Source organism: Barbus barbus, assembly GCF_936440315.1.
Source record: "Barbus barbus genome assembly, chromosome: 33".
In the NCBI taxonomy this organism is placed as follows: Eukaryota; Metazoa; Chordata; class Actinopteri; order Cypriniformes; family Cyprinidae; genus Barbus; species Barbus barbus.
The window spans coordinates 11,000,303-11,013,134 of record NC_136761.1 but is presented as its reverse complement, the minus strand read 5'-3'; the positions used below and the strand labels follow the sequence as shown (position 1 = coordinate 11,013,134).

General features: G+C 34.7%; 1 protein-coding gene across 1 annotated transcript; it reads left to right on the top strand.

Moving 5' to 3' along the window:
• Positions 1-3,093: 3,093 nt before the first annotated feature.
• Positions 3,094-10,883, top strand: LOC306853525 (potassium channel subfamily K member 4-like). Its single transcript, XM_079391008.1, has 6 exons — positions 3,094-3,288; positions 4,051-4,165; positions 4,248-4,408; positions 6,323-6,509; positions 7,725-7,861; positions 8,599-10,883. The coding sequence occupies exons 1-6, from the start codon at positions 3,100-3,102 to the stop codon at positions 9,442-9,444; spliced, it is 1,635 nt and encodes a 544-aa protein (XP_079247134.1). The 5' UTR covers positions 3,094-3,099; the 3' UTR covers positions 9,445-10,883.
• The last annotated feature ends 1,949 nt before the right edge of the window (positions 10,884-12,832 follow it).

Here is a 12,832-nt window from a genome sequence, read left to right as displayed (position 1 = left end):
ACTTAATCAAATTGGTTAAATTCTAATTAAAATGTGTGTACTTCGTATTTTATGTAGTCAGTTTTTCATAAAAGCAACACTTGAAGAACTGAGAGAATAGTAGTGTGAATTATTCAATGACTCTCAATAGTCTATATTCTGATGGATTTCTGTCAGTGTCCTCTAGCAATGTGAGCCTATAAAAAAAAAACTTTAATCCAAATCTTTTTCAAATGTAAATCTGTCATGAATTGTTTGACAGTATTCATTACATTACTTGCTGCTTCCATTTGTTTTTTAAATGACTTAATCTTTGTTTTTAATAAAATGTTATATAAATATTCCATCATTAATCAATTACCGGTTATAATCGACTCCTAAATTATGGACCTTTTTTCACAATCATATGTTTGTCTTCATGTGAAAGAACGTAAGTGAAAACGTCCAATCTGGTTTATAGCGTACCTTTTTTATTGCCACAAGAAAGGATAAATGCAAGGGGTGACTACCATTGAAAATACAATTACAGGTTACAAAATCAGGAAAACATTATAAAAATAACACCGTGAGACAGTTAAGGGCTGTAGAACTGCTGGAAGAGTGTCCAGGTAGGATTTAAGTTCCTTATAGAAAACACAGGAAAGTAGGGCTTAGCACCTTGAAACTTACATTTATGCAAAATAAAATAAAAATAAAAAGGAACGTTATGCGTCAGTGAAACAAATGCGCAGCCATCTCTAGAATCTCGTTTTTTAACTTCCGGTTTGCGGTAGCGTCACTGGTGAAATGGATTTACATATTGTAGAGTTAAAGAAAGTTATCGTGTGATTTGAAATGTTCGAATCGGGTGTGATAAATGTCAGTAGACCAGGAAGATTTTTAAACGAGCAGTTCATTCTTACAACTTTACCTTCACACTAAAGTGTTGCAAAGGGGCTGTATTGACCAATCAGCATCCAGGATTATAGTACGCGCTCACATCACCTGCATTTTTAGTCTTTAAAGCATATAAAATTCAAGCAAATAAGGATACAATTTCTGGAGGATTTCGGATTATAATTAGGGCACATGGACAAACGAAACTGTCTGTCCCAGCTATAACTTTTCAATCCCCAAATGTTCTGTGAACGTGTTTGTTTACAAAAGAACCTTCAGAGAACGTTCTTAGAACGTTAATAATAGGTTCCCAGAAAATAATCTAGTGGACTGTTTCATGGCATAACCCCAGTGCTTTAATTAAAGTATGAGATGAAAGATGAGAGAAGAGCGCTCAACAAAAATGTTTTAAACACCTGAAACGGATCAATAAACTGTCAGCTTTCGTTGGTGTCTCTGCCAAACAATCCTCTCTCCTCCCCTCCTCTCTCCGTCTCTCCTCTGCTCTTTTTCTTCTCTCATGTTGGCAGGTTCACATGGGGAAAGTCCTGATGAGTGCATGTATCCTCACAGTGGTCTGCAGGAGAGAGGGAAGTCCTCACGACACCCACTCTCGACGGAGGTAAGATAACACTCCCTCACTAACTTTACAGCTGTTTTTATGCTGTTTTGTAAAGCATTGCACTGATTAAACGAATAGTTAACATTTTAAAGTAGATATTAATGTGAACGGTTACTTTTTATTACCTGTTGCATTGCAAATAATCAAAAATGAAACTATAACAGTGATGTGGAACACTCAGAAATAAAGATGCATTTTCAAAATATGTATCACTTGGGTACTATGTACCTTTGAGGGACTACTGTGCACTTCTTAGGGGTAAACAGGTACAAAGGTGTGCCTTTTGAAAAGATACCACTCCACTGATAGCTTTTGTTCTTTTTTTGAGAGTGAAGATGAATTATGAATTATTATGAATTTGCTTTGTTTGAATGTAAACCTTAAGCATAGAGATATTGTATAGTATGAAAGTCTGTGTATTATGGGATGTATCAATATATATTACTTGGTTAATAAAGAAAGGTCAGAGAAATGTAATATCAAAGCCATTTTAATTTAATAAATGTAAGTCTTTAATCTGATCTTGGGAGCAACACAATTTTTTTATTCCAATATATATATATATATATATATATATATATATATATATATTTTTTTTTTTTTTTTTTTGTGCTTTACCCATTTGCAATAGTATATTTTGTAATATCTGTAACCATTTAATGTTCTTTGCAAAAAAAAAAAAAAAAACTGCAAGTTGTGCATATTTACGATCATAATCAATGCATTGTAAAACATAACACAGCAAAGTAAAACAAATGATTCAAATACTTAGTGACAACATAATGTATACCATAATATACGGTAACTATGCGTCTACAAAGTAAGCCTTAGAGAGCCCTGGTGAGCATCAAGGTTCTGTCAGAGGGCCGTAGAACAATTTGTTTACATAGACCTTTGCCAGAAGTTCTGTTTCAATGCCGTCATGTGTTGTCTTCTTACCTCTGTGCCTTTACCCCTCTCCTGTTATGTGTCTGGACTGGGTCAAAGCTCCTGAAGCTCAAAGCTGATCTGGAGTCAGTTTCAGGATGTTTAGAGCATTTTTTGACCATTATGTCTCACAGGTTTTTGTGTGCGCCAGTGGAAGAGGCTGTGCAGAGACAAGAAGAGTGTATAAATGACTACAGCAAACATCTGCTATGGAGGAAATGGAGAAAACAGTGAATTTGGAAAAACAACTTTGATAAGGTAAATCATTTATCTCTGTTTTCTATTACATATACAGTGAACCTAGAAATATTCTGTTGCTTAGGCGCTCATAAATAAATACCATTGCAATAGAAAACAAAATATCAAATAAGCTGCCATTTGTTAGGAGCACAAACACTTTCAAGCTGAACATTTCACAAAAAGATGTGATACTGTTCAAAATGCGATTTAATTTGCAATAAGTTGTTTCGCCTAATTTTTTACATACTTTGAAATGGTCCTGATGATAAATAATCAAAACACACTCACATTTCTTCATTTGTCGTGATAAGCAGAGATAATTTCATTGTGTTTGTTTCCCTTGATGCTCTTCTCTTCGCTCCACCTAACATGATGGACACATGATTATCAGTGTTTCCAAAACATTCATCCACAGTATGTGGCATCTTGTTTGACGTCATCAGCGCCTCGTAGCAATGCGGTACACAACACTGTTGACCATCCTGGCAGCCGTGCTGCTGTATTTGGTGTTGGGCGCTCTGGTGTTCGGCTGGCTGGAGTCCTCCAGGGAGGAATGGGCTCACCGCGAGCTGCTGACGTCTCGAATGGCTTTCCTACAGAACCACAGCTGCGTCACCCCTTACAGTCTGAGAGAGTTCACAGAGGTCTGTTTGAAAACGTAAATGTAAAAAAATTAAGTGGAATTACAATCTATAACTTGGGGAATTGGTGTAGAAATCATTTACATTCTGAAATTGCTAGTAAGTGTCACAATTAATTACAAAGAAATGACAAGCAATACACAGAATTAATAGTATAATAGTATTTTATGTATTACATACTCCAATAATCTTTATTTATTACTTTGTAAAATAATTATTTATAGGGTATATAACCAATAATTGTCTAAGTAAAGCTATTCAAAATTGAAATGTTTATTAAAATAAAGCTAAAATAAGATATTAGATGGAAAAACTTAAATAGAAATATAAAAAAGCAGCAACAACAACTTTTTGTTTTGTAGTTTAATAATTTAAACTAAAATTATAAAACAGAAAACAAAATATCAAATAAAAGACAAGTGAAAATATTAATAAATACTACAATAGTATTCAAATACTATAGCAAATTTTAGTTTGACTAATTTTGTAATATGCTTTTGTCCTTTTTTTATTTTGTTGTTTTATATTATATTTTATATTTAATTTTAGTTAGTATTTACTTTATTTAAATTACTTGCCAATGCCAAGACAACACTTCTAAATTTCTTTTTAATATTCTCGTTTAATTTTTTTTTAAATAATTTATTTGATTTCAGCTTTATTTTAATTAATATTTAATTTCTTAAAAATAACAACAATATTTTTATAAATATGCTGTGTGTGTGTGTGTACACTGGGGCATCATCTATCATCTTTTCACTTCAGAAAGTGGTTGATGCCATTGAAGCAGGTGTGGATGCCAGAAGCACATCAAATTATACCAGCAGATGGGATCCATCCAATGCTTTCTTCTTCTGTGGTACCATCATAACCACTATTGGTGAGATTTTTCACCTTTTCAATTTCATTTTTCGCTTTCATCATCTTAGGAGCTTGATTTCACATGCTCTCCTCTTCTTTAGGCTTTGGAAACATTTCACCCAAGACAAAAGGCGGTCAGTTGTTCTGTATATTTTATGCTCTGGTGGGGATCCCCATGTTTGGGATACTGTTAGCAGGGGTTGGAGACCACCTGGGCACCCTGCTGAGGAGAGCGGTGGCAAAGATAGAAACACTGTTCTTGGTAAGTGACTTCTCAATATTCAGACAGAATATTATAGAAAATTAGATTAATAATGTGGATGAACAGATAAAACAGTAAGTGATTACATATTGTATTAACTCATTGTAACATGAACATTTGCAACATGAACTTGACACAAAAATTGTATTGTATTACAAAACATTTCATAGTAATGTAATAAAGAAAGATAATTTTTTTCTTAAGATTGTTCTAAAAACAGTAACGAATTTAGCATGAGCTCTATCTTGAAACAGGCTCTTTAAAAACAACTGTTTAAAGTACATGACAAGTGCTGAACTTCCAGACGGTTACTACGAATAATAAAAAAAAAACCTTATAGATATCACCATACTTCTGCAGTTGATTGATTACATTAGAAATATATATATATATATATATATATATATATTCTTACATTTTGTATAAATATGTGACACTGGACCACAAAACCAATCATAAGTAGCACAGGTTTATTTGTAGCAATAGCCAAAAATACATTGTGTGGGTCAAAATGATCGATTTTTCTTTTATGCCAAAAATCATTAGGATATTAAGTAAAGATCATGTTCCATGAAGATATTTAATGAATTTCCTACCGTAAATATATCAAAACTTAATTTTTGATTAGTAATATCCATTGCAAAAGACTTCATTTGGACAACTTTAAAAGCGATTTTCTCAATATTTAGATTTTTTTTACACCCTCAGATTCCAGATTTTCAAATAGTTGTATCTCAGTTAAATATTGTCCTATCCTAACAAAGGATTTATTCAGCTTTCAGATTATGTAGAAATACAATCGGCTCTTATGACTTGGTTTTGTTGTCCAGGGTCACATGTAAATTAGGCATTATGTTAAATATACACTAATTTGCATACATTTCCAGAACAGAAATCTGTACATTGGATAAAGCCAGGTTAAATATTCTTGTTTCATTTTCTGACATAAAGTCAAAGGTTTCTACAGAGTAGATTTTAGATAAGATTTTTTTATCAAGCCTGAAATATGAACTTTCAAGTCTGAGAAAAAAATCTGAATTGTGATATATAAATTTGAAATTAAGAGAAGAATAGGCCAAATTGCGAGATTCAGAGAAAAAAGACAAAATTGTAAGATGTAAATTCTGAATCGCAGGAAAAAGAGGGTTTTTTGTTTGTTTGTTTATGTCTCACAATAAACTTGCAAAATCTGAGTTGTGATATAAAAAGTCACAATTGCATATGTTTTATTTCCATGGATAAAATAAACTTCTATAGAAAATAATGTCAATGCCCAGAAATAATGTTTTTAGGAATGTACAACATCAGGAAAATGACCAAAGAACAAACCCCTCTATAAAAACAATATAGATAGGAGTAAAACTGTAAAGTCTGGTGTGTGTGAGTGCTGCTGAAGAGGAGATTTCTTCAAAGATATGCATTGTGATAGAAGTATACAGACATAAATAGATAAAGTGCGATAAAATAAACACTTAAATGTGAATATTTTTTTATGTTTTCTTTCTACTAGTCTGAAACACCAACCAAATAACCCAAAATCTCAAAACTGACCAGTGCATGAAAAAGCAGTTTTTGTCAGTAGTATCTTGCCTTATTATGATTATTACTGTAAACTGCATGCAGCGCAAAAAGACAGCCTTGAGTTGTTTTCCATTGAATTGATCATCAAGTCTTCAGCAAGAACCGCAATACAATCAGTACACACTAAAGACATTCTTAAGAAATTACCTGAGAACATCTTAAGAATTACACTTTCTTATAAATTAACATTTTTGCGTTTAAAGATTCATGTGAATCCAGCCCCTGATTCATAAGTACTAATAAGCATCAAATCATTTCCCAAATAAAAAAAGATAACTCTATTGTGTTGTCAGGTTATGTTGAAAACGTCTTGATTTTCCCCCTGCTGAACAGCGTAAGGGTGTGAAGCCCACCAGTGTCCGTGTCATCTCCGCTGTCTTCTCCATCCTGATTGGCTGCTTAGTCTTCATCGCCGTGCCGACCATGGTGTTTAAGGAAGTGGAGAGCTGGAGCCTGTTGGAAGCGGTGTATTTTGTCGTGATCACCCTGACCACGGTGGGCTTTGGGGACTATGTGGCAGGTGCACAGATATATGATGTCTACATACAATAATCATTACATATTATTTAGTTTACTGTGTCATGTGACTGTATGATAATTCTGTTAAGGAGCTCAATATTGTATTACTCCTGGAATTGCAGGATGTTTTGTGGTCATTGGATCCAGACGGCCATGAAGTGGCAGACATATACATCATCTAATTATCTGTTTTTAAGCCATAGACACTAATTGTAATAGAATTAATTGTAATAGCTGTAATTTTAGACCGGAGCAGGCACTTATCTCTAATCTATGAGAATCTATATGTTAGTAATTTGTCATTTAACAGACGAAAAGTGACTTACAGTAATAAAAGAGCAGATTTATCAACACAATTTAAATTTAGTCTTCAGTGTTTTCATGTTATTTAATCAACACTCAAACTCCAAACTCAGTCTAGTGGTTTTGCTTTAGTCATACTTGTTATCTTTTGCCAAAATAGCTTTAAATTTATATATTTTAGTATTCATTAAATCCATTTCCCATTTTACTGACTACATTTTATGTTATTTTAGACAATGATAAGGTATTGAACTGTAACAGACCAAATTTAACCACTTTTTACTGTAATATATTTTTCTTGTAGTAATTTAGATATTTATATTTTTATATTTATTGCATTTTTTGTCTTTTAATAAATTGCTACTACTTTTATTAAGTGAGGATGCCTTAAATCAAATGTTACAGTAAAGACATTTATGTTGTCGGATATCCTATATTCTATATTCATCAAAGAATCACAATTTCCATACATTTTTCAGCACAACTGTGAAAATAATCAGCAAATCAGCATATTAGAATGATTTCTGAAGGATCATCTTATGGCTGCTGAAAAGTTAGGAATAAATTACTTTTAATAAATTATAGAACACAATAATTTTAAATGTGTCAAATTATTTCACAATATTACTGTATTTATTGTATTTTCTTTTAAATGTAGCCTTGTTAAGCATAAGAAACTTCAAAAACACCAAAAACCTACCAAAAATATTTGAGTGGTGGTGTATATTTTTGGTAGAGCTTAACTAGTGTTTAACTCAGAATATTTCTTTAAGTGCTTTGCTCATTTGGACAATGGTGTTTGCCCATGGCTCAATCTTCAAACCAGCAATCTTCCCATTATACCAGCCCAGAGCTTTCAACCACCAGGCCACACCACCCCTGTGTCATTATCTTTCCCTTTCTTCTATTCCAGAGAACAGGAGAGATGGAACGCCCCTGTACAAGCCGTTGGTGTGGTTGTGGATAGTGTTTGGTCTGGCGTATTTTGCATCTATCCTAACTATGATTGGGAACTGGCTTAGAGTGCTGTCAAAGAAAACTCGTGCAGAGGTGAGACAGACAGAATGAACAATGGATTTATCCATTTCAGTTTTTCCACAGTGGACTATGGAAAAAATTCCATAGTCCAAATTTGTATGTGAGATCAGATATACACTACTGTTCAAAAGTTTTTTGTTTTTTTTTCAGCAAGGATCCATTAAATTGACCAAAAGTGACAGCAAAGACATTAATAGTACTACAAAATATTTTTTGATCATGGGGAATCATGGGGAAAAAAGTATAACAGTTTAGAAAAAAGCAGCAAAGGTTTTCAACATATTAATAAGAAGTTTTCCTTGAACAAAAAATCAGCACATTAGAATGATTTATGAGGGATCATTTGACACTGAAAACTGGAGTAAAGATGCTAAACAATTCAGCTTTGCATCACAGATAAATTACATTTTAAATTATAATAAAATAGATAAGTTATTTTAAGTTGTTTAAAAATTATTTAACAATATTACTGTTTTTACTGTATTTTTGATCAAATAAATGCAGCCTTGGTGAACAAGAAACTTCTTTTAAAAATATTTAAAAAATCTTACCAACCAGTGTATAGTATTAGGATTTGTCCCAAATGAGTTTGTAAAAAAAAAAATAGAATGGCAACTTTTTTTTTTTTTGCATGTTTCTAGGCTCTTATTACCTTTTTACTGCTTGTATTGGAAAAAAATCACTTTCTCATAAGTTAATTCTCTCCATCAGTTTTTCTTTTTTTTTATGGTACTGTGTTTTTGTTTTAGATGGAGGAGCTCAGAGCCCATGCAACAGACTGGACTCAGAACATCCAGAACATGTCCATGGACTTCCGTATTCCCGTGCCACTGGATCTCAACGACCCCTTTCAGCTCCAACGGCGTCGTAGACGGAAGCGTCACCGCCATCATCGCCACCCGAGACTAAGCGCAGCGGGATTGGCTCGTGGGATCTCTCTCGATGCCGATGTTATCCGAGAGAATGGACACCTGATTCTCGGATGGCCTGCGTGCAAGTACATCCCAGAGTCTGATATCAAGTCTGAAGCACCGTCCCGATCCAGGTCGTGGTGTAGGTTAGATGGGGTGTATGAGGTGAGATCTGGATCGAGGCTGACAGTAGGACCAGCGTCAAGATCCGTCTCAAGGTTAGATCTGAAACTACCATCGAGACCCGGCTCCAGAGCCGTTGCCATGTCCCCTTCAGAATCTGGAACGAGATCAGTCTCTGGATCCGAGACGCCGTCGGAATCCTGGTCGGAATATGAATATGAGTCAAATTCCCTTAACTCAGAGGACCTGGAGTCTGGAGCTGAAGGGACTCTCAGATCACTGGAAAGTCCGAAGGATGTTCCTGTCGTCGTGGTTGACAGCTGCGGTCCACCTCATCCCTCCCTTCTGGACTTCTTTGGTGAGAACTTGGCGTACATTGACGAGTCCTCAGACACACTTAGTGATCGGGGCAAACCTGCTGGACAGAACCGCCAACGCAAAGCCAAGAAGAGGAGCATGACGAGACAGATTCCCCACTCACATCCTGTCGGACTGCAGAGGGAGATCAGTAGTGAACTACAACCTCCATCGCACCCTCCAACACCTCCACCTCAAACCTGACACATAAACATCTGACCAAAGGGCTGTTAGCTTTCAGCATCACAGTTTGAAGATGCTACACATGACCGATGCAGACCGTCACAAATATGATTGTAAATATAGCTTAAATTAAAATGGTTTGTGCATTGTACAAAGAGTTCACGCCTCCCAGACAAACATAAAGTGGCTTTGTTCAGAATAGCATACTACCATTTCTTTTGTCAAAAAGAAATTTGTACTTTTGTCAAAAGTTTTGAGTAAGACTTTTTAATGTTTTTTTTCATGTCCAAGGCTGCATTTATTTGATCAAAAAGTAAAATATTTTTCAATTCAGAATAACTGTATTATAATTTTAAAATGTAATTTATTCCTGTGATGCAAAGCTGAATTTTCAGCAGCATTACTCCAGTCTTCAATGTCACATGATCCTTCAGAAATCATTCTAATATGCTGATTTACTGCTCAAGAAATTATTAATGTTAAAAACAGTTGTGCTGCTTGTGGAAACGTGACACTTTTTTCCCAAAATAACAGCATTTATTTGAAATAGAAATGTTTGTAACGTTATTCTGTAAATGTCTTAACTGTCAATTTAAATCAATTGAATGCATCCTTGTTGAATAAAATATGAATTTCTTTTAAACACTTTTTAATGACCTCAAACTTTTAAACAGCTGTGCGTAAGGTCTAATGTCCAGATGGCAAACAACATTTGCTGAAATATGCAATAATAATAGAGCACACTGTACTAATTGCTGCATCTCACAATGCAATTTACTTTACCATCCATTTCCAGATGAATCTGAAGTAATATCCACATTAAACATCTTTTTATCCCATTATTTTCACTTTTTTGATTTAACTGATTTTTGCAAAATGTAAAATAACCATTTTTTAATTTTAAAAATATCAACTGGACATTTGACATCTGAATAAAACATGCTTCATGACGTCATGTATCAACAGTGTATCCTAATATGTAAAATTAGATGTATAATGTGTTCTCTTATATATGGTATTTAATAAATGTAGTATTCTATTCTGAACACTGCCAGAAATTTCAGATCAGATGTTTTGTTTTAATGTTTGTCACTGCCACCATTTGTCATATTCTAGTCATAATATTTAATACAATTCACTGTAAATGTTATGCTGTCAGTGAACTAGGTAATAGGTTCGTGTTCTGATTTGTAACCACAAAAAAAGTGAATGGTAAATGCTATGTTTTTAGGAGTGGTATTTTATTTGTAGTGTCTTGCTTGTTAATATTCGTCTAATAGTTTTTAGTATTATAGTTATATGCTTTAGTTATATAAAAATACTGTTTATATTTTGCATGATATACTTTGAGAAAATAGGAGACAGTTTGTTGTAAGAAGCGCATTGTTTAGTGACATAATTTTATTTGTGTGCCAAATTGGTTATAATTTTATTGTCATGAATACAATGTTTGGTTGTTGATTGATGTTTTTTTTTGGACATCAAGGCGGATTTCAGACAAAGAGATCTAAAATACCTGGAGGATGATAAATGCAGAAATCTTATTGCATGGCTACTTTTGAACGTCCATCCATATGTTTTCAGCTGTAGGTTGTAGAGGCAGAATCTACCAGCAGGGGCCAACATGCTCCATATCAAGCTTTAACTGCTTAACATTATTAAATGCCCTACTGTGGTCATCTGAACTGGGCAAATCTCAAGGTTTTCTCAAGTTATATCTCGTGATTTAAAAAAAATAAATACTTAGCAGGGCATAAATCAGTCGGTTGTTTGTGCAAATGTTATATTTGCCCTGCAGGTTTGCGGCTTACACACAGAGACCCGCTCTGAACACACTGCTCACTTTCCATTTACCCAAACACATTTTACAGCATTTACACAAACAGAATGTTTAATTTCGATAGTGAATTTGCACAGAAGGAGCTAGATGACCTTTTAAATGCCCTTGGTGTGGGAAGACGAGGCGAATGAGAGAGAGAGCGAGTATGTCCCAGCGTGCGACAGATCCAGGAATGGCTTTTGTAAGGCCCTGGCTGTGGGGATAAATGCTGGTTGCAGAGTAAAGGGGGTATTTAGAGGGAAGAGGACAAACACATGGTGGTGGTTTACAGAGGAGCTTTTCCCACAGGGCTTCCAAAGCACCCTTAAATTCTACCTCTGCACTTCAGCCCCACCTAACACAACTTCTACATCCATAATACTAATGTCTTGAAACGGAAACGGTTTCCTTTCATAACCTGAGCGTGAGTGCGATCGATTTCTGAGGGAAAATGTTTAACAATGTCTTGCTTTAGAAGTGGTCAGTGACACACCTGGACTTGGAGAGCAGTCTATGGAAGTAAACATTTATGTAATTTTGTAAATTATAAATAAAAAAAAAACTCTTTGTGAATAAAACCCCTGTTCCATAAACTTGCACAGAGTAAGATAATCATGGAATGAATTATCCACCACCTGGTGCCTTTAGGAAAACAGCGAACATATGCAATATGCAATTTAATGTGGTAAATATAGGCTATAAGAGAAATATGTCAGTCATTTATATGTGCCAAACTTACTGCCAGCTGGTGGCGCTATGACTATAAGTGAATATTGGCATCTAGATGTCTTCAAGCCAGGACTTTTATCAAACATATGAAGTTTGGTGCATATTAAACATGGTATGTTTGAGTTAGTGTAAAACATGACATATCCTGTTGCCAGCAGGTGGCGCTATGATTATAACAGCATATTGGCCTTAGATGTGTTCAGGCCAGGACTCTTGCCAAACATGTGAAGTTTGGGGCACATTGAACATTGTATGGCTGAGTTACAAGGACTTCCTTTTTCATGGCGAAACATCGAACTTAAGGACATGCCTTTTAACGAAAACTCAAGATCTTTGCAATTTAGCATCACAAAGAGCTTTAGATTACACTGACCAAATTTGGTGTTGATCTGATTAAATCTCTAGGAGGAGTTTGTTTAAATACAATGCCTGAAAATGGCAAAAAGGGCACCAAACTTGCCGAGAAAATTCAAATGAAGACTTCCTGTTGAATTTTGGACTTCTTTTGTGGGTATTGGTGTGTATGTGAAATATAGCTTTATTGAAAATTTATCTGTGGCGCTATTGAGCGATTTTGCCACACCTACTTCTGGAACCCATATCAAATGTACATTTTTGCCACTTCTGGCGCATGTGCAACGGTTCATGAGTTTTCAAGCATGTTTGGAGAAGAAGAAGAAACTGAGCAATTCCAATAGGGTCCTCGCACCACCGGTACTCAGAACTTAATGATGAAATTTTACTCCAAGCAGTAAAAAACATCTATCCCTTTATCCATGGTTTTACTGCAACACAAAACATGTTACTATCTACAGTAGTTAGTATTAGTATAGTTAAACCATGGAACCACATATTATCCAT

Excerpts from the sequence above, each read along its gene's own strand:
- LOC306853525 (XM_079391008.1), top strand. The coding sequence starts at position 3,100 with ATGCGGTACACAACACTGTTGACCATCCTGGCAGCCGTGCTGCTGTAT. Across the intron at positions 3,289-4,050 it reads GTCTGAGAGAGTTCACAGAG|AAAGTGGTTGATGCCATTGA; the intron begins GTCTGTTTGAAA and ends TTTTCACTTCAG. Across the intron at positions 7,862-8,598 it reads CAAAGAAAACTCGTGCAGAG|ATGGAGGAGCTCAGAGCCCA; the intron begins GTGAGACAGACA and ends TTTTTGTTTTAG.